Source organism: Ctenopharyngodon idella, chromosome 22, assembly GCF_019924925.1.
Source record: "Ctenopharyngodon idella isolate HZGC_01 chromosome 22, HZGC01, whole genome shotgun sequence".
NCBI lineage: Eukaryota > Metazoa > Chordata > Actinopteri > Cypriniformes > Xenocyprididae > Ctenopharyngodon > Ctenopharyngodon idella.
Genome location: NC_067241.1, coordinates 22,036,616 through 22,059,151, shown reverse-complemented (window position 1 = coordinate 22,059,151; position 22,536 = coordinate 22,036,616). Strand labels below are relative to the sequence as shown.

The 22,536-nt window shown below is 39.7% G+C and overlaps 1 protein-coding gene across 1 annotated transcript; it reads right to left on the bottom strand.

Annotated features, from left to right (window-relative positions):
• Positions 1-1,210: 1,210 nt before the first annotated feature.
• ndnf (neuron-derived neurotrophic factor) lies at positions 1,211-20,855 on the bottom strand. Its single transcript, XM_051880476.1, has 4 exons — positions 20,533-20,855; positions 11,139-11,327; positions 7,963-8,087; positions 1,211-3,397 (listed from the first exon to the last, which is right to left on the bottom strand). Exons 2-4 carry the CDS (start codon positions 11,324-11,326, stop codon positions 1,986-1,988), a joined length of 1,725 nt encoding a protein of 574 aa, XP_051736436.1. The 5' UTR covers position 11,327; positions 20,533-20,855; the 3' UTR covers positions 1,211-1,985.
• Positions 20,856-22,536: the final 1,681 nt, after the last annotated feature.

Here is a 22,536-nt window from a genome sequence, read left to right as displayed (position 1 = left end):
GAAAAGAAAAGAAAAGAAAAGAAAAGAAAAGAAAAGAAAAAAATATTTGGCCTCTTCTTTTGATTGTCTTGGGATCCAGAGAATTTTGGTTTTATTAAAAACACATTCACTCTCCAACTGACCCTCTTTCTGTCAGTTTTGCAGCTTTCCCTGCTGACCATTCTCATTAGCCTCTCTGTAAAGAGATGTCCATGGCATTCCCAAACCACTGCCTCAAGCATTCCCAAACCATTTCCACACCATTCCCAAAGCTCTTCCTCATTATTGCAGGGCAGAAATGAGGCTAATTTAAGAGGGGCAAGGTTCTGCCATGTCTGTAGTGATTGACAGGCTATGAAGGGAGCTCAAATCATGCTCCTCAGGAAAGACACTCGACTGACAGTGAGAAGTAGAGTTTTGTTTGAGCATCATGCACAAATTCTCCTGTGTGTACAAGTGTCTGTGAAGGAGAAAGAAAAACAGTGATAAAGATTATGGGTATCTGTACTTGTGTAATATATTGTGTAAATATGCTTTTGCAAGCAGTTGTATTAGTTTATATTGATTGTTAGAGAACACTATTTTGCATACTTTGCAAACCTGGTGATTATTGGATGAGATCAAATAGTCAAATAAACTAGTGATCAAATAATCAACAATGACTTTCATGCCTCATTATTATCTGTTTCTATAGGCTGCTATACGTAAGCTGTCCACCATATTAGAACAGTCAAATTCGGTGTGTGACACAGAGCAAGTTGACTGTGCTTCTGCAACCTAGTTATTCACATGTATGAATATCTATATCGGCAATAGACATTAACAAATTATTTTCACAGCATTTCGCTTATCATTAATGTTATTCTGCATAAGGATATTGCATATTGTGTTGTAAAAACACAAACCAACACATTCTCACCTCTGAAAGACTGTCCTCTATCCGTCTGGAATTTATAGCTTGGTGATTTTTACAGCCTTAGGCTGCACAATGCTGTGAAATTTTCAATGAAAATTCATTGATTTGTTAGTGTGAGTGATGGATGGCGTCATGTTAACTGTTCCAAGATGGTGGACGCGGTGACGTGTCTGAAGCGGTTGAATGTGACATCTAAGTATACATATCTATGATGAGTCATGTGAAAGATCATTTACTTCATAGAAGAACATAAACCTCATTCATGGTGGTATTTTCAAGCATGTATATCACACTGGCAGAGAAACACAGATCCGCTGGGATTACAGATGTCTATATTTAGTGTTTTATGTACATGAATATTGGCAGAGAAAATCTGTACATGTGACACAGAGGTGAGACACATTTACACACACCAGATTCACAAACTGAGATTATACACACACAAACTGACAGTGGGGAAACGCTTCAACAACGTTGACTTTCATATAGATTTAAAACACATTTTCATCACTAATAATTGTTGTCAATAACAAAAAAATAACAGTTAAAAAAATAAACATTAAGAAGTATGAAATAATTTAAAAAAGTCTTCTAAACCATGTTTTTAATACAGGGCAGGAGAGCGGAGAGAAGGAGTCATGGAGCTACCTCTGCAATGGCTGGCGTAATGAACGAACCAATAGAACGTAGACATAAGGCAGACAAATGGTGCATGCAGTGGCTAAAAGAGAACTGCATCTCCTCCAAACTCCCATTTCCATGGCATTGAGGATGCAGTACAGGGACTCTTTGCATTGCAACAGCGATGGCACCCCCTGAGAACAAACCTTCAGGTGCCTAGGGTCGCCTGAGAGCGCCTGACTCGACTTGACTCGGTAATGTAAACATAAATACAGAGGTTGATATCTCACTCTACAGGCAGTTCAGTAACTGCGACACATGCAGCGTTAGCATTAGCATTGTGCGCAAGTAGTCAGTCTGCAAAACTCTCCTTAGTAGAATATCACTTCGAGTTAAATAAACTTCTTTTTTCTCATTATATATATAATATATTTACTTCTGTGCAGAGTCTGTGCTTCTGAGTCTTTTTTTAACAGTACTTCCTTGTTTTCACCAGTTTACTCTGGTACTTGACTGAGTGCCCACTGTGTCCCACCACATAAACATCCAGGAGGTAGCTCTTTCCCGCCTCCAGGCCTGTTATGGTCTCTGTGGTGACGGCCTTCTGCAGGTTGGCGCTGTGGAAGTACTTGCAAAGCACTTTCTCAGACTTGCGACGGCTCTCTGGTCCAGCGCACTGGTTCTGCTCTCGGCGCCGGTGCTCTTCTCCGTAACTTTCGGAGACTTCACGTCTGTAAACACAGTACTTGTTGCGCTCCTGTGTGCCAAGCCAAGCCACGGTGACGGAAGAACAGGTGCGCAACTTATCGAAAGCCTTGATGCGGGTGTCCTCGGGAAGGGCAGGGAAAGGTTGCTTTCCTCCGGCACGTGTGCTAGCCAGTACTTTCAAGGTGGAGGCACCCTTGCGGGACCCCCGCAGACGAATCAGATACTTGGCTTTGGGCTTTCCACGGAGCTGGAACTGACGGACACCCTCCACATTCTGAGAGAGGACAAGTTTCCCATCACGCCGCACCTGAACTTGCACCGCATCCAGACAGGCGTGCACAAAGAGCGTGACACGCTGGTGAGAGGAGACCGGTGCAAAACGGAGGAATTTGCTGCCTTTCCTCTTAATGAAGACATCGGATACTTTCCCATCCTTGAGCTCCACTGTCTTCTGCTTGGCCTCTTCCTTGGTGCGGGCAAAAGTGCCCACGTACGCAGTGCTCATGTTGGTGCCTGTGTTGACGGCGAACACATCAAAGTAAAACTGCGTGTCTGGCTTTAGGTCTGTCACGGTAAAAATATTCTTGTTGCCTATGCAGATTTTCTGTATGTCTGCCACTTTTGGCTTGGGGATATATGTGCGACTCATCTTGTTGCTCAGAGCTCTGTTGGTGGTGAGGGAACGGTCTTTGTGGAAATCATTCTCAGATGGGATGAAACCAAAATGAGCAAAGTCAAAGGGGCTGAAGTCCCGGCCGGGTTTTGGAGCAATCATGAAGGCATCATCCAAGCTCATCTTGGCCTCTGCTGCACATAAGCTCTTGAAATTGTGCTCCTTGTTGATAACCACACAGTACTGGATCGGCTGGCCCATTACGGAGCCAGTAGGAGTGGGCTTCCAAGCTAGTGTGACAGTGGTGCGACCCAGCGCGGTAACATCAACCCTGGGGTCGTAAGGGAGTTCAGGGTATGGCTGGTCAGACTCGGGAGTTGTGGTTGAGTAAATCTTGAAGTTGCTGTCCTTTTCGGTGGAGATGATTTCCAGCTGGTACAAGCCTGAAGGGGAGCTGGTAGAGATGAATGACTCGACATCGTTTCCTTTGTAGGTAAAGAGTTCGGTACCCTCATTGGCTGTGACCTGCTGTTTCTGTTGTTCCAGAGGTTCTGGCTCACCTGAGACACAAGAAAAGACACACAAAAGATTCACTAAATTAGACCTTGGGAAACAAGCACAATAAATCAAGAGATGATGAGGAAATGAGTCTCCCCACAGAACAAACCACAAACATCAAAAACATGGCCCATTCTGTTGGGGTACAACGGCAATTTGGAGACTTGTTTAAACCACACACAAACACAAGCCACACAAACTGTCGAACAAATGGATGTACACACTTAAGCTCTCTCTGAACATCAATGACTGAGACGTTTAACAGTAACTGCCACATAATGACGCATTTCCCTCACCACTCTGAATCCTCTCATAGTTGTTTACTTTCCACTTCCTCCCCACACCCCAATTAACACCACTGGAAAAAGAAGCAGCAATTTCCATCTTAACAGAAAGAGCATCGTTTAATGTGTTAATCCTGGTGAGGTCATTGGAGCTACCTGATGTGATGGATAGTTAGCCACTCGTCTGATGTGTTTTGTATCCAAACAACCCTGCACATCAGAGTGTGACTTTAACTTTACTTTCCCCGGGTGCTCTAAGCTACACAGAGATGCCTTGTGGCCTCACTGTTCCTTGAGTTCCTTTCCAAGCCCTCTCCGTTGAGCTGAGCGAGAAAACATAATATTATGTTTGTCAACCAGAGAACGAAATGAACACGAGTTGCACTCAAAGACCGGCTCCCAGTGGATATATTCCGCAAACATGGGAAAAGACTTGTGCATGAGTATATATTTACTGTGACTGCTGTACTGTAAAAAAAATAAAACACTTCCATGTCCTTGTTTACACTTCATTTATAATGTAGTCCTGCAATCACCCAGAGAAAACGTGAATTGCACAGATGTTGCTCTGTCGTAGCTCAGGAGACTAAATCGAGTTCTCAGTTATGTTTTAATGTCACAGATGTATCTCCTGAAATTCCTTAGGGAAAAAAAACGGAGACAATTATTGACATTCATCAAGCATTAATGCAGCTCAAACAGTGGAGCATGGTACTAGCAACGCCAACATCATGGGTTCGATTCCCAGTCAATGCAAGGACTGATAGAAATGTATAAACTTTGAATGCCAAGTTGCTTTGGATCAAAGTATCTGCAAATGTCAGTGTTTAGAGATGTAAAATCAATGTGGATAACACAGTTCAAGAAGATCTGATCTATTCTGAAACTCTCAGGAGCAGGAGACAGAAAGACCCTAGGAAAAGGCATATAGGTGGTCTCATTTTCTTTCCGTTTGATCTAATTGCTGTCTTGAAACAAATGAGATAAAGAAATCTTATTTGAAATGTTCTTTCTTATAGTCCAGTCCCACCAGTGTGTGTGTATGTGTATTTGATTTATTGCAGTTGTGAATGAGTGAATGGGTACATGAGTGAGGAAATGAGGCTGAAGGCGGATATCATCAACTGTGACTGATTTGTCTTTCAGGATCTCCCAATCACAGCCAAGTCACGCCTTCAGCTGAAGCAAGACGATCATTTTTTTAAAAAAATCTAAATCCTTTGCATAAATCCCAAAGGTACAGCAGTGAATGATGGGGGTCTCTGCATTTCATCAGCCAGGACAACCAACCAAATTGGGCCACAGACCGAGAGGAAGAGGGAAACCCAGGGCCTGGGAGTCATTACTGCACAAAAAGTCAGAGATGATCAGAGAAGCTTGTCATCTCACAGGGAGACACTCATGTCTTTATGTGAGCTCACACATGGACATGTTCTGTGCACTTCTGCCTGGTTTCGGTCCTATACATTAGGTTTCACAGACACGTGGACAGATGCACTCTAACTGAAACAGCTACGCTGCTCCATGTGTCTGGAATGAAATACAAGGGTGTTTTGTGGAACTTTATTGATTTCTTTTTTAGGATACTGTCCAGATGGAAAAATAGAGATGTAGAGAGAGGGTGATGGGGAGAAAAGAGAAGAAACGAGAAAAGTACTAGGAGGGAGAGCAAAAGAGGTGGGAGTACAGCTGAGAGAGAGAGGACGAGAGTACGAGCGAGAATCTTGCTTTGAAGAAATGTGCCGGTCACAACCTTTTGAGTTGATGGAAACAGTGGGAGGAATCCTACAGCTGTGATTGAAAGCATGTCTAGGTCACATCTTGCTACAAAATTAAATAAAAAAAAGAGAAATTATATTTTACGTTAAGAAAATGAAGTCTAATTTTATGATAATTACAATTTGTTTCATTATTTGCTTAACGATATAGTGGTGCAGGTCTGACGTCAGAACCCAGAAGTCTAATTCACTGCTGGTTCCTTCGAGATTTTCCTATGGGATTTTTTAGAACAAAACGTGAAAGTATCATCAAGTTATGTTTACCACAGGCTTTATTTTACACAAAATCTCAAAGGAACCAGCGCTAAATTAGTCTTCCGGGTTTTGACGTCATGACTGTAGCACTCTATTAAGCACGTAATTCACAGAATGAGAACAGCTTGGAGGAAATGTGCTTAATCATGGTGAAAATGTCACAAAGCAAAAACGTTTATAGGTCATGAATATAGAGACAGGGATAGCTGCAGGTTTGGAGTAATGGGCATGCTGAAAGGTAGGGTCATGCCAAAAGGTACACAATGCTACGACAGAAACAAACCCCACACCTTAAATGATTAGTTTACTTCAGAATGAAAATTTCCTGATAATTTACTCACCCCCATGTCATCCAAGATGTTCATGTCTTTCTTTCTTCAGTTGAAATGAAACTCAGGTTTTTGAGGTAAACATTCCAGGATTTTTCTCCATATAGTGGACTTCACTGGGGTTCAACGGGTTGAAGGTTTAAATTGCAGTTTCAGTGCAGCTTCAAAGGGCTCTACACGATCCCAGATAAGGAATGTAGCGAAACGATCAGTCATTTTCTAAAAAAAATATATATACTTTTTAACCACAAATGCTCATCTTGCACTGCTCTGCGATGCGCCACGCATTACTTAATCACGTCAGAAAGATCACGCGTGATGTAGGTGAAAGTACCGATCCAGTGTTTACAAAGCGAACATGCAAAGACTAAGTCAAATGCCTTTTACAAAAAAAAGGAAAACAAGATGTTGGACGATTTTGAAGTTGGAGGAGAAAATGAGTGTTTTTCGCCCTACCGCGGTACTTCCGACGTGATTACATAATGCGTGGCGCATCACAGAGCAGTGCAAGATGAGCATTTGTGGTTAAAAAGTATATCATTTTTATTTTTTTTAGAAAATGGACAATTGTTTCTCTAGATAAGACCCTTATTCCTCGTCTGGGATCGTGTAGAGCCTTTTGAAGCTGCACTGAAACTGACATTTGGACCTTCAACCTGTTGAATGTTTTCATCAAAAATCTTAATTTCTTTTCGACTGAAGAAAGAAAGACATGAACATCTTGGATGACATGGTGGTGAGTAAATTATCAGGAAATTTTTATTCTGAAGTGAACTAATCCTTTAACAGGGTGCTTTCATGACCAATTGTAAAGACCTTTCGGCTCACCCATTACTCTGACCTTCTAATACCCACACTTGTAAATATAGACTTAATTTTCTTTAAGTAAATATAATGTTTTGTCTTTTCATTTTGGGGTCACTTGGACATTCTTGACAGGTTTTGTGAGATTAACCCCTATATATCCCTATACAAGATTTTTCTCTTTTTCATTCTTGCTGCAGACATCAGATGCAGTCCATCAGTACACAGGTGCGGTCACACTGGGCCCAAATCCACACGTGCTCACAAACACGCACTGACGCAGAAGTGTACACTAACAGCGCTAATGATTGACCACGCTGGAAAACACTGACCCACACTGGACACGCTCCACAGTACTTCACAGAAAACACATATTTACCTGCAGCCGTGTTGCTTTGCTATTTCAGCAGAAAACTTTCCAAGGGGGCCTCTATGGGACACTCATTTTGACCTTTTTGTTTGGTTAAATCAGTCTGAAACCTTGCAAACATTAATACTCAGCCTTGCTGTCTATTCCCTACATAGGCAGCATCTTAACTGAAAGGTAACCTCATAATACAAATAGTGCTCCTCAAACGGGTATACGGGAGACTCAACTCACTATTCTTTTCAATAAGTATATTTTAGACATTTCTCTTGCCTTATCCTCATCTTTTGTCACAGTGCATTCTTGGATGCCTTTCTCTGTAGAGGCCAGAATTATAATTTTAGGACAGCCTTAACATTGGGAGATTAAAACACTGTCTATGGAGGTTGCGCACTAGGTTTTGGAACAGAGCCACTGCACTTAGTATTTCTTATTTTACAGTTTTCTTTAATCCTTTCAGTTTGTCTTATATTTTAGTTGAAAAGAATTCCTAATCCTCTAGGAATGAAATGATTCCTAATTTAGGAATGACTTCCTTCCTAACGAGGTTTAATCCTATGGAGATAAATGGAAGGAGATACCACTGCCTACTTTAATCCTTAAGCTGTATGGAATGGCTATGGGAGACGTTCTCTTGTTCCACAGATCTAAGGAAAGTTTTTCTAATAATAGTTTAGAACGTTTACATGGAAAACAAGTCTTAAATTACTGCAGAGCTGCAACATCGATTGGGAGATTTAATTCGGATACCTGATCCTTCCCCACTGCGGTCCTCTGGGAGCTCCTGCAACGTCAATCTCCACTCCAGAGGAGCGTCGCAAGGTGTCACCGTCACCAACAGAGGAGTGTTGTCTTCCTCCACCACAAAATAGTACCTGCAAAAGTGAGGAAAGTTAGCATGCACTCTGAAAATGACTACAACATAGGAATTATGCAGGAAATGAAACATGACTCATTGTATGTTGTAGCAGATGTGCTTTTGTTTGGACTAAATCAGTTTTGATGACTGTGTGAAAACTGGCCATCTGTATGCATTTATATTTTTAGGTTTTAGGTGCACTTTTAGCATAAAAATTACATAAAAAGGCATACAGCAATACTTTCCGCAACTCCCTAGGTATGAGACTTCCATTTTAGCAAGGTTATTCATAATGGTGTTGCTGATTTAGCCCGTCTGATTGCAGTCATGTTACGTCTTTAAAAGTACTTGAGATATATTAAAACCCGTCCCAAGACACAATGAGCTGAAATTAGAACTAGCTGGCCTTTCAGAGACCGCTGCCGAATTAGGACCATATTCCCTAAACACAACGCTGCTACATTGGCTTTGCTGTCTCAACACATTTCTGCTGTCTTTGTTAGCGTTTTTAGCACTGTGTTGCCTCTGAATTAGCGTGCTTTTGACAACGCATTGCACATGGGAGGTGTCTTATAAAAAGCATACCAAACACGGCTAGAATATTTCAGCTGTAAACTATTTCTAATGCCATCTTCGGAGTGGAGTAGTAGCCTACTACTTAGTGCAGAGTATAGACTGAACACTGCCTACATTTTTTTTTTTTTTTTTAAAAATAGTATGTGAAACAGAAAAGAATCGTGCAATTATAAACATTTCAATTAAAATGACTTCCATGACCACATTACGTATGTTGAATTGGAACTACATCATTAATTTGTTTTCGTACGATCTGTTTATGCCCCATTAATGTTACCTTTAGGGGTGGACCAACATATGTTTCCATACAAATCACATGGTACAAATTTATACAAAATCACCATCTTTGAAAATAGTTTTCTCATGAGATTGGATTGGCACATTTATAGGAAATAAAAAAGCTTTTAAACTGTAATATAATAATAAAACAATCTTTTCTGTGAGCAGAAACACCTTACAACTCTAATAATTATGACAGATGTATGGTTGACTTCAGTGTAATCAGCTATATTTGAGAACACTGCAATTCATTAGCAGGACACGACATTGACAGAATCATTGGCGTGGACATCAGATGGAAAACGTAGAGATTCGTTGTTACTATAGAGCGTTTTTAAATTGCGAATAGCTCAGCATGCGACCATCTGTGGTATGTTCGTTCTGATTAATTCATCCAGGATCCGCAGCAAAAATAACCCTGTAGCCTTTTGCTAAGACCTCGCATGTGGTACAGTTTGATAGACGTGGTGAACATGGTTGATATTCTTCCATTTGAGTCCACCTGCTACTCAAAACAGTACTTCATCAAACACACACACACACATACACGTTTCCAGCATCTCATTCATAATACATGTCTTACCCTCATCTAATGCATTGTGGCTATAATAGATTCCATATTTCTTCTTCCCACAGACAAAGACATCCACAAATGCATATGATCATACAAAACCCTTCTGTCCCAGGATGTTCAAACATAAAAATTTGGGGCATGTGGGGACATCCAGAATAAAATCAATCATGAATTTTAATAGGTGTATATATATAAATATACAAAACAGTTCTTTCTGGTTCTCGAATCTGATTGGCTGAGAGCCGTGTGATATTCTAGTGATAACAGCACTACCTTTTCACTGTTTGTATCACTCCGCTTGAAGTGACAGTAATGGCGGCAGAGCAAATCCACTGTATTTTTTTTTTTTTACAAATACTACACTTGTTGTACCACGAACTGTAGTTTTAAGAGTTTTTTAGGTGAGAATGTAGTTGTTTAGACCTGAAATATGTAACTTACATTTAATCATAGCGCCTATTTTACAATTTGTTTTGTCGTTTTTGGAGATGCGAGCTCCAGGCCTTCAGCGGCTGTTCAGTGCTCGTGTACCCGCCAAGAACAGCTTCATCTCAGCCAGTGCTTCGGGGACTTGCCGCTGTGTCTTATAGTGGTTAAACATGAGATATAATTCATTTTGGGTACATAAAATGGGCAATCTTTGGTCTTATTAATCTATTACTTGTTCCTGAGCAAATAGAATTGGGCTATGTTAAATTTAATAATTTAATATTAAGGCTATATTTAACTTACATCCTGTAGAGCACTGCTATTGTACGTTTGACTGAATTGTACAATTGTGTTTATTTCCTATTGGCAATTATAATGACTATTGTTGTTAGTTTAAATATTGTTGTTCAATAAATATTATTTTATATAAATAATATGTTGTATTTGGTATTGAGAAAGGGTCCATTAGTGCACAATATGGATTTACGAGTGAATGAGTCAGGGTTAGGGTTCCTCAGCGGACATTCAAAACAGATTTTTATAATGGATATAATATTATGGACACTGATCTGAAGAATGAATGTTATATCAGACACAGGTAATGCTTACTCAGGCAATCTCTCTCTCTCTCTCTAATACCATACAAAATACAATGAGTTTCAATGGAGGGACTCAACATTCCTTCACTACTAGTTCTGAAGTGATGTTTTAGAATTAGTAATGGAGACTTGGTCAAACTGTCAACTTGAGATTTGAATCCGTGGCGGAAGGAAGTAGTTCTGCACAAAAGAGGGTTTTAAAGACAATCCGTTGTTGTTTCTTATTTATTTACACACTCGTGTATATATATATATATATGTGTATATATATATGTATATGTATATATATATATGTGTGTGTGTATATATATATATATATATATATATATATATATGTGTGTGTGTATATATATATATATATATATATATATATATATATATAGGCTGATCGGTCCTTTACATGAACCCCTCCACCTCCCCAGCTCCACCTGCCTAGATCTGCTACAGGAGTTATGTATGCCTATTTATGCAGCAACATTTTTTTAAAAATATAAAATTAGGATTGTGTTAATCTGTAATATATAGTAATTATACTTTATTTTATAGAAATGCAAATAGCTAAGTAAAAGTATGTGTATGTCTGTTACATGTATGTGATGTATGATCCCACCTTTTCGGTGTATCCCTGAACAGGTACCCGCTGATCTCAGCTCCATCTGGCATGACAGAAGAGTCATGAAACAGAGCTTTATCCCTGATCTGCATCTGAAAGAGGCCTTCATCACGCGTGGGCAGTTTCTGTCCCATCACCCCCAACACCAGCAACACCAAACCATAACATCCACACATCCACGCCATCCTAAAGAGAGAGAGAGAGAGAGAGAGAGAGAAAGAGAGAGAGAGGCATTGACAGTGAATAAATAAGACAATGGGATTTCATTCTGATTTACTGTTAATATTTTTATTGTTAATGAGCTACGTAATAGCTTTGGATTGGACTTCACTATTCTTTTATAAAATTAGAACAATTATTAAAACTTTATAATTATCCTTATAGTCGTTCTTGGTGTGAATGGGCCTTAAGTTACTAATTCTAAAACATCACATGATTTGCTACTTGGGGGAGGGGCCATACAAGAGAGCATTTGATTGGACAAAAATCTGTGTAGTGCAGGATGACTCATCAATATTCTTGCTCTGTTTTCTTAAAAGAGAAAAACTTTTTAAATATGCCGAAATGTAATGTGCAGAAAGTTAATTTTTTAATTTAGGAGTGCAATATTGATGACCGCAAAGCTAACACACATGAACTAAAGCAATTAAACCTAAATTTTTATTTCATGTAGTCTTTAAAGCCAGAGAAATCAATACAGTGTGTCTGTGATGGAGCAGATTAAAAACAGTTAAACCATCAGAAGCAGTCAATGACTATTTAAAAACCCTAATGGAGGACATTAGTAAATCATTTTATGATGTACTTTTTCTAAAAGAACATCAAATTCTTCTTAACATTTAGTTAAATGCCTGGATTGCACCATCACACTACAAGAAGCAAACCAAACTGCAGCTGATTTGGGATGAAGAATTCAAATGAATGTCTTTACTGACCACCTTTGAAGTTTTTTTTAACCAGAGGGGCGGCACAGCTGGGCTAAAAGACGGGTATGCGGTGGTTGATACTGCACGCAAACAACATTCAAACAACTCATGAGAACATCCAGGCACTCGGAGACACTCACAGATGCACACATCTGCTCTGTGTGTGTGCTCAGTGAAAACACACACATACACACGTTTTCTCACTAATCACTGTTTGAATGCCTGTGTAGAGTGTCCGAGCTCACAGTACAAAATATCCATGTCTGGTTGGTGTTAAACACCTGCTTATAACTATTCACAGATTCTCTTTCTCGACGATCTGCTGCATCTGTCCTGTGCACTTTTCATTGACTAGGTTTATGTATGCTGTGCTGAAGTAGACTGTGCTGGGGTGGGTAAAACCGCACAAATCTGTAGGCTAAACTGGACTACGTTCTTGTATGCTGTGCTGAAGTAGACTGCGCTGCAGTGAAGAAGAAGAGCTGAACTTGGTTCATCTGTGTTGGGCTACAGTCTAGGCTGGATTTGGCTTTGCCCGGATCACATGACATCCTCTTTCTATTGATTTGGTGCCATTGATTGGAGCTGAAGGCAAAGGCCAATCCCCCCTGATATAATCAGGCTAATGATGGCAGATTAGAGTGATACTCCAGTGTCATTAACAGCAAGTGAGTGCTTGTCCTCTTAATGACCTCTCCAGGAATCCCTCCCCTCCTGCTGCCTTTATTCCTGCTTTTCTTGACCTCCTTCACTCACTCTTTATTTGCCAATCTCAGATAGTACTCTCTCTTTCTCCTCCACCACTTTCATCCATTGTTTTTGTCTTTATGTGGCTTCCTCTTGCCTTTCTTTTAAAGTTGCACATTCTCACTCCCGCCTCCTTTACACTTGGGCTTTTCACTTTGGTCAGTCACAAAATCTACTTAACTGCATTTGCACACAAAGCACTGCTTTTATCATGCATTACATTTCCTCTTTTCTATCTCTCACAACAAGAGTGCTGCTTTCTCTCGGGCTGTGATTGTGTAATAGGATATTCTCACACAGGAAAGAGATGCTCTCTCTTAAAGACTCATCTAAATATGTATATGGGGATGCATATATACTAATGCTGGATACGTTTGTTTCAGACCCAAGTCTGTTTGACTTTTGGTTCATTCGGCTGTGGTAAAATTGTGGTGCGCAACAGTAGTTTGGTCTGGGGTACTCGGGAGTATGTGAAATTTAGTATGTTTCGCAACTGGAATGAAAGTAATCCATCTTAAATCACAGTCATGAACTGCTATTAATGATACACAAGGACATCTTCTAACGTAACATCTACTCAGAGAAATCCAGTCCAGGCTCGCAGAAAATAAGACTGTGTTCATTGAAGAACTTTGAAATGAATTAGGAAAACAAATTAGCTAGATGGTCGTTGTCTGGGACTGGGAAGACATTGTATGATAGCCGACATCATCAGCAGATGATATTTGGGTAGGAATTATAATACTGTATGTCTTTGGGTGTGAATGTAGAACACTGCCTCTAATTCCAGTACAGAACCAAGAGAAGAAAGCAAAGAAACAGGAACATGGATTTCCGATTTCCTCTACAACTCCGCCAGGTTTGGATGCAGTTGTGTTTCCCAGAGCAGAAAGGGTTCTCTTTCTAAAATAAAACTTCAAAACAAAGCCCCATCTGGAACAAATAAAAGCTAATGTTTAATTAGAGCTGAGGAGAATGTCTGATCGTAATTTGGGGGAGGATAATTTGAAGGCAGAGTCGGCCGCAATCGTGTCAACTTTGTTTTGCTCCTTTTTATTTTTTCTACATTCATTTGTTTTTACCAAACTTTTTTTTTTTCTGACAGGAACGGGTTTGTTCGGGTCCTGAATCACTTATGGACCATGTACAAATCTGAGATGTGTGATGAATTTTGGTGGTTTCGGGAGAGAGTTGTGTTGTGGGAAGGTCGTAGGGTCAAGTTCATAATGTTAAACAACTTAAACCCTTTGAACACAACAAGCTGTAATGTTTGAATTATCATCCTCAAAATGCTCCTAATCACTTCAAGTGCAAGTAAAACAACTCATTTAAATGTAATAGTGCTTTTTAAACAGTTTACTCTTTAACTTTAAGTAATTTACCTCATTTTAACCTCCTTGATTATCGTTCTATGATCTAAAGAGTCATTAAAGATAATTCTGCATTATAAGAATCCTGTGTCAGGTGTTTCAGAAACATCTGGCTGCATTCCACTCTGAATAACACAATTTCCTTTCGTTACATTTCTTCTAATTATCTCTCTGGAGACAGAAATGTCATTCTCTTCAACATATGTGTATCCAAATCAGATAAAATGACCATTCATCTCCACTGGGAGTCTTTATGCAACAGCAAAGTCTGACTGATTGATCAACAATTAGGAGCAGATAATTCTATCAGTCTGTCATTAAATGATTCAATCAGTCAAATAATAGACTGATTAATTGCCACAGGAAGTGTTAACATGCAATTCACCAAGGTGAGACAGGGACTAACAGGCTCAACACACACACACAGATGAGTAACACATGTACGGTGCATGAAAAGCAGCATACTGACAGGGTGAAAACACACATCGCACCAGAGCAGCTACCACCTGTCAATCAAACTGCAACGGTCCGGGCCACAAACAGCGGAGAGCCATCATTACCGCACTAACCTGTGTGGAGATGTCACTTGTTTCTCGCTTGCTTTTTAATCATGTATGACTGCAGGTTTACACACACACACATGCTGCTTCCATACAGCCTCTCCTCCCTATAGAGCTCAGTGTTACATACGTGAACTCTCTCCACCAGAGGTGCAAAAGCCTTCATTTCCACAGAGATAAGGGAAACATTTCAGATTCTGTTTCAACAGAAGCATGACGCCCTGAAACTGGAGAATGGGTGAGTTTCCCTCAGCTTCTGTCAGCGCTTCCCGAAACCTCTGAACAGACATTTACTGTGAGCTTCGTCCCCTGGGCTCCTCATGGCCCTGTCATGCATACATACGGAGCCAAGCCGGAGTTGGGAAGCTAAAGAAGGGGGAAAAGAAACCAACCTCAACAGTACACAAGAGCACAATGAGGACAATGTTGGATAATGTAGGGCAGTTTTATTCCGAGAGTCAGTGGTTGACAATCCCGGTGTCCTGCCGCACTAAGAGGTGTCCAAAACCATAATTTTTTTTTGGTAAAGCTCACTCATATATGATATTCACAAACCTGACTCAAAACCACATTCAATTAGAAACTATTTCATCTATTCTATCTATTTTAGTTTGACCACTAAAGCCCTGTTTCCATCTGGTATTAAGATGCATCTTGGTCGATCAGATCACAAGTGGACGACGCTAAATACAGGTGTAAACGGGGTGTAAAACATTTTGAGCTTGTTCACTTTCGACCACTTCCAGAGGTAGATGAAAACACATTCGACCGGATTGCTTTCATAGTGTAGACGCTCATGTGGTTCGAACAGCCACAAAAGACCATCTACTCTCCGTCTACTGACCTAATGTGTAAACATTATGTGAAGCGCTCTAGCCAGATAGGATTTAAACTTTGTTGGCTGAAGAAGTTTGGTTTGAAGAAAAAATGTACCAAGCTCAATGTTCTCTAACCATTTCATAGTGTTCGGCTGGTCTTGCGACTGTCAGAGCAGAAATTAAAGCTGATGCTCTCCGTATGTTTTTCCGTTGTCTCCGGTCATGTTCATATGTAAATTGCACGAGCTTGTTTCGAGCCATTAGGTCGAAACATCTGAAAAAAACCATACATTTGCCAACCCATAGACCCTCCATTTGAAGAAATCAGGACAGAAGTGGTTGAAAGTGGACAAAAGTGGATTAAAATACCAGGTGGAAACAGGAATGTGTCTCCCTCATCTACTTGTGATCCGATCGACCAAACACATCTTAATACCAGGTGGAAACAGAGACTGTGATTGGATTTTTTTTCCCCACCATTCGGGATGTGACGTCCAATACTGCTACAGGAGGGCCACTATCCTGCAGAGTTTGGTTACAATCTTTATCGAACACGTTAACCAGCTAATCCAAGTCTTTAGAATTGCTAGAAACTTTCAGGTTGTGTCCAAAATCGCCCCTTATATATTGCACTATTTGAGGGGACAGCCATTTATAGTGGTGTCCGAATCCATAATGCAGTGTTTCCCAACCTTATTGCTGGAGGCACACCAACAGTACACATTTTGGATGTTTCCCCTACCTGACCCATCCATTTCGGGCCTTGGAGTCTTTACTAATGAGATGATGAGTTGAATCAGGTGTGTTTGATTAGGAAGAGTTTGAAAATGTGCACTATAGGTGTGCCTCCAGGAACAGGGTAGGCAAACACTTCCCTAGTGGACATTATTGACTGCACTCATTCGATCTCATAATACACCACAATAATGAGTGTACAGCCGCCACTAGAAAACTGCGAGAGTCACACCGAATGGATTCCTGTGTCTCACCAGAAGATCGCGTCCAGAGCACTTCCGGTGCACTCAGTGTCCGAATATGCTTACTCGTTTACATTCACTCATTCTGTGGACTATATTAGAGGAGCAAGGTAGGGCAGTGGTTTTTGATCCTGGTCCGCCCTGCACAATTTGTATGTCTCCCTTATTTATCACACCTGATTCAGATCTTCAGCTCATTATTTGAGAGCTCCTCTAACTGAACTGAGTGTGTCAGATAAGAGAGACGTACAAAATGTGCAGAGCATTGGGTCCCCAGGACCAGGACTGAAAGTCACTGATGTAGGGAATAGTGAATGAGGGTATGGGGTGATTTTGGATACACCCATAGGCAAGTGTGTCGGGGCAGGTTGGATCTAAACCTTGCAAGACATTGCCCCTTTAGGAGCAGGACTGGACATACACAGTAGTGTCTCAATTCCCTCATTATGTGGTATTTGATTTGTATTGATAAGTGAATGAGTGTGCAAGTGAACAGCCACTGTATTTCTCACCTTAAATTTTATGATTTCTTAGAAATGAGATCAGCATTTTAAAGCTGAGGATGTTTCTTTATGCCAACCCTGCGCTGTGCTGGTGCTCTTGAACAGCCAAATGGCACAATGACTAATTGTTAGAGGCCGGTTTTGAGAGCTGAGGTCCAGCACTCCACAGTGGACACTTGGCTGTCCGCTGCTTGTTTACTTTGGCAAGGACCCAGAACAGAGTTTGTTGAGTAAAATCTTTGAAGATATTTGTGTGTTTGAGGCAAATTTGAGAGTGTGTGAACGTGAGTACTGGCTACACACAAAGAATCTGAGGAGTGTAATGTCTCCAAGCGATTTGAAAATCATTAAAGGATTAGTTCACTTCAGAACTAAAATTTCCTGATAATTTACTCACCCCCATGTCATCTAAGATGTTTATGTCTTTCTTTCTTCAGTCGTAAAGAAATGAAGGTTTTTGAGGAAAACATTCCAGGATTATTTTCCATATAGTGGACTTCACTGAGGTTCAATAGGTTGAAGTGGGTTGTCCAAACTGCAATTTCAGTGCAGCTTCAAAGGGCTCTACGCAATCCCAGACGAGGAATAAGGGTCTTATCTAGAGAAACCATCAGTCATTTTCTAAAAAACAAAATAAAAATTATATACTTTTTAACCACAAATGCTCGTCTTGCACTGCTCTGCAATGAGCCACGCATTATGTAATCACGTTGGAAAGGTCACGTGTGACATAGGCGGAAGTACCACGGTAGGGCGAAGAACTCCATCTTATTTTCTCCTCCAACTTCAAAATCATCCGACATCGTTGTTTTACCTTTTTTTGTAAAGGCCGTTTGACTTAGTCACGTTCACTTTGTAAACACTGGATCGGCACTTCCACCTACGTCACGTGTGACCCTTCCAACGTAATGCGTGGAGCATCGCAGAGCAGTGCAAGACGAGCATTTGTGGGTAAAAAGTATATACATTTTTATTTTTTTTAGAAAATGAGCAATGGTTTCTCTAGATAAGACGCTTATTCCTCGTCTGAGATCATGTAGAGCCCTTTGAAGCTGCACTGAAACTGCAATTTGGACCTTCAACCCGTTGAACCCCAGTGAAGTCCACTATATTGAGAAAAATCCTGGAATGTTTTCCTCAAAAACCTTACTTTCTTTTTGACTGAAGAAAGAAAGACATGAACATCTTGAATGACACGGGGGTGAGTAAATTATTAGGAAATTTTAATTCTGAAGTGAACTAATCCTTTAATAAAGTCAAAGCCACTCTAGAGTGTCCTGACTGGGATGTCCCATTCGAGGCTCTAAGTATCGTCACATAAGATCTTATCTCAGGAGTCCCAATTAGTACGGCGTTTGCGAATGTTCATCAACGGAGGGTGTAAGGGCCACTTTCTCCAAGAGCCACACAAACAGACCATTGAATAGGACGGCCCCTGACTGATGCTCACTTCATTGCTGTCTTTGTAAGATGAAGTTGAGATCTCACAGATATTCACAGACTCAAGGGACAATTTGTCCATCTCACCCCACCCATATGAGCATATCGAAGGAAGTGCAGAAAAAGGCATGCTGGGAAATAAAGAAGCCACTGCCGTTTATTTATCATCTACCTACCGAGAAGGAAAATAATTTCATGTGAGTGGCGTTGTTTGTGTGTTTCGCTGACGGGACGCCCTGAATGAACCATCTCAAACTGAATTTGAGCTCAGAAGCTTCAGGAACAAACAGATATGGAAATGAAAGACCAGGGGGTCAGAATAAGTTCGAAAAGCTGCGATTAAATCCCTGGTTCTCCTCAACAGGACATGACACACAGTCACGTCAGACCCCACAAAGACCAGCGTGAGGACGACTGTATCTCCGCATCGGACTGTCACTCCGTCGGACACACAAATGGCTATTGCAACAGTGGCGGAATTCTTTCACTGCCAGAGTTTTCATATGCAAATCAGGGTTTAGATACGCTATGCAACACAGACCTTCCCGTTCTTAGACTTTTGTTCCTGTTTCATTCTTTCCGAGAGAGGATGGGAGGCAGTGCAGCTTGGCCTCGCCGCTAAATACAGTTATTCAAATTCCCTCATTCTGAGTCTGCCTTTCATTACGTCTCCCAGCCCGGAGAAAAATATCACTCTCACCAGGAACCACATCAGGTAGCCAGCAATCCACTTCATAGTTGTTTGTGTCTGATAGGAGACTAATCCTCGCAATCCCATCGGAGAGATTAAAAAATCCACACGGTTTACTATTCAAATTCAAAAAGAAAAGGGTGTAAATGGGGCTGAAATCTCACTGCATGCCACAGATGGGCAGCTGATGTGAAATTTAAAGTCAAACTTTTTCATCTTTAAAGAGATATTTTTAGTTCATACAGTTTGTATAGGCTTACATTAATACCCACATATTTGCGCTATTAAAAATTAATTTGACACTGTAAGACCATTTAAGTGAACTGCAAAACAGCTAAAGCTTGAGTAAACATTTGTGAGATTTTGATTTATGTTATCAGTGCCAACTTGAACATTTAAAATAAATAATCCTGATATGTATTTAATTTTATACAACATACTGACTCCTGAACATGGTAAATTGTGGCTGTTTGGATTTTTGGGAAGAAAATGTATAGACTAGACCTTAAATTCAACACTCCAACCTAAAATACACACTTTCCCTTTTTCATTCATAAACTGTAAACTGAACCTAAAACCTTGATATTGAAAAATATTCGATGTATTTGTGAACTACTGATCTTCTTACTAGAAGAAATAACGCAGACTTATGTAATAAGTTGTTCCTGTCATCTCTCTGAACAGAAAGGACAGTTCACTCGTTGAGCAGCGGTGCAGATATGGGCCAAAATTTCGCATCTTGCAGGTGCTTTTATGCGTTAAGGTTTGGATAAGTTCCTAGCAAGCAGATATTAAAAGAAAAACTACCTATATGCCTTCCCTTCGGCGGAGACAGGAGCATTTAACACTATGAAAGACTGAATAACAGACGCACAATTGAGAGGGCGAGGACGAGTCGTGATGAATTGCGTCTGGCGGATGAAGCGCATGGGAACTGCGTCTCCAACACAATGTCCAAAAACTCCCATCCTAAAGAGCTCCACACACCTCCTCCGAGATCCAGGCGAACATTAAAAGAGCCTGCGAGCTGGGGCTTGAAGCAAAGCTGTTTGAAATCTTTAACTTCCAGGAGTTCAGACCGCAGAAGCCCGTCGCTCGTGTTCTGGCAGGAGGTTCAAAGAGCGCGGGGAGTCCCGCTCCGTTTCCCCACGACTGCAGGAGTGTTTCAACTCTTTCATGAGGCGTGGAAGCATTTGGGAAATGCAAAGACAGGTAGTCTACATCTGAGCAATGTCTCAAAATAGTGCATATGATCCTTAGAGATTTTAAACGCATCTTCTCCTCGCTATGCACGGGAAACTAAAACCTAAACAATCAAGAAAACATCTAAAACATCTCAATTTAATGTGAAGTTCTTACCTTGTTCTTTTAGGTAAAATCACTCCAGAGCGAAAGTGTCTTGATAGAAGTGATATTTGGCTGATTTTGATGTCTTCCAGCAGCGCAAACTTGTGTGAGATGGAGTTTGTTGGAGAAAGTGTGGTAAAGTTGTCCTGTGGGTCTAGATTCCTGCAGTCGTGTCCGTCTGCGTGCGCGCGGCTCGAACGGAGTTTCTCTCTCGTCCCAAAGTTCGTCTCTTGTCCTAGCGGGTATCCTGAGTCGTTCTCCTGCTGTTCTCCTCTGTAGAGACTGAGAGTGAAGAGAGAGTCGGACTGTGTGAAGTGTCTCTCTCTGAAGACCAGCCCACTCATCTGACACACAGCGCTCAAACACACTGTCCTGCACGAGTCAACAGTCAACAAACTTCATGGCGTGACAAAACCAAAGCCTGGGGCTACACATAATAAAATACAGAGTTACGCGTTTTTAAAAAATATATTTTAAATCAATGTTGTGTATAATTTTGAAAATGAAATTTATACATAATTAAAAATACAAAACTGACAATGCAAGACCTTGCAGCCTATACACTCTAAAAATGCTGGGTTAAAAACAACCTAAGTTGGGTTGAAAATGGACAAACCCAGCGGTTGGGTTAAATGTTTTATTTAAACCAACTATTGTTTAAAAATTACTATATGGCTGGCTTAAAATGAACCCAAAATATGTTGAAAATTAAAAATCAGACACATAATTACTAGGGGCAACAATAATAATCAAAAGGTGAACATTTATTAATAAGCAATTTAATAAATGTTTATTGTTCATTATTCATTAAACATATTAATAAATGTTCATTTCCAATATACTTTGGGTTCATTTTAAGCAAGCAATACAGTAATTTTTAAACAATAGTTGACTTAAATAAAACTACCCAGCAAACATTTAACCCCACCACTGGATTTGTCCATTTTCAACCCAACTTGAGTTGTTTTCACCTAGCATTTTTAGGGTGTATAATAACTTTATATTTATAAATCATAAATGTAGTCGTAAACCCTGAATATAGTTGTAACACTGCATAAAGTTAAAAATTCAATAGATACTGTTTGTATAAATCTGTATATTGTGACTAAATGTGCAGTTTAAAACGCAAATGTATATAAATCTAAATATTGATGTGGACCCTAAATATTTATTTATAAGAATTTATTCAAATATATAATGCTATCTCTAAATATATAGATGTAACTCTGAATATATCATTTTAAATCCAAATAGATCTGAATATAAAGCTATAAATCCTAAAATATATAATCTAACGCTCAATATATACATTCAAATGAATATATTTATAAATCTTAAACTATATTTATATGTAAATCTGAATATAGTTTATCTACATAACTATACATGTGTACATCTGAATATATTTGAGCACACTGAATGTATGACCTGACAGAACAAAAAAACTTAAAAAATGTTTTTAAAATGCTGATTTACTTATATATATATATATATATATATATATATATATATATATATAGATTTGAAATGCTATAATTTGTTGCTCTGAGGACTGTAAAAGCTTCCTGATAATAAGTTCACAATGGTATGCACAAAAAATAGCAAAAAAATCATAACAAAACTGTCATGTAGACATTGTGCATCAATACCCAGTGAGCAGCCTTACAGCATTTCTAGACATCATATCTCTGGTCAAAGTACTGAAGGAATGTGAAAAGAATTATGATCATAATTTAAACCAGTCCTGATGGTATCATATATCACACTAGAATCTTTAAACTTCAATAAACTGAAACGTCTATTTTTTTTTTTTTTTTTTTTTAGATTTGTTGTTGTTGTTATTGTTACACTTTATCCACTTTAGACATTGTACTGACTATAAGTAATGTTGTACATACATGTCAACTATCAGACATAACAGTATTAGTAGACTGTCTGCTTTTAAATACTTTATTCATGCTCCCAACATACATTCTACTGACTAGTAACTTTGCAACTACATGTCAACTTATTCTA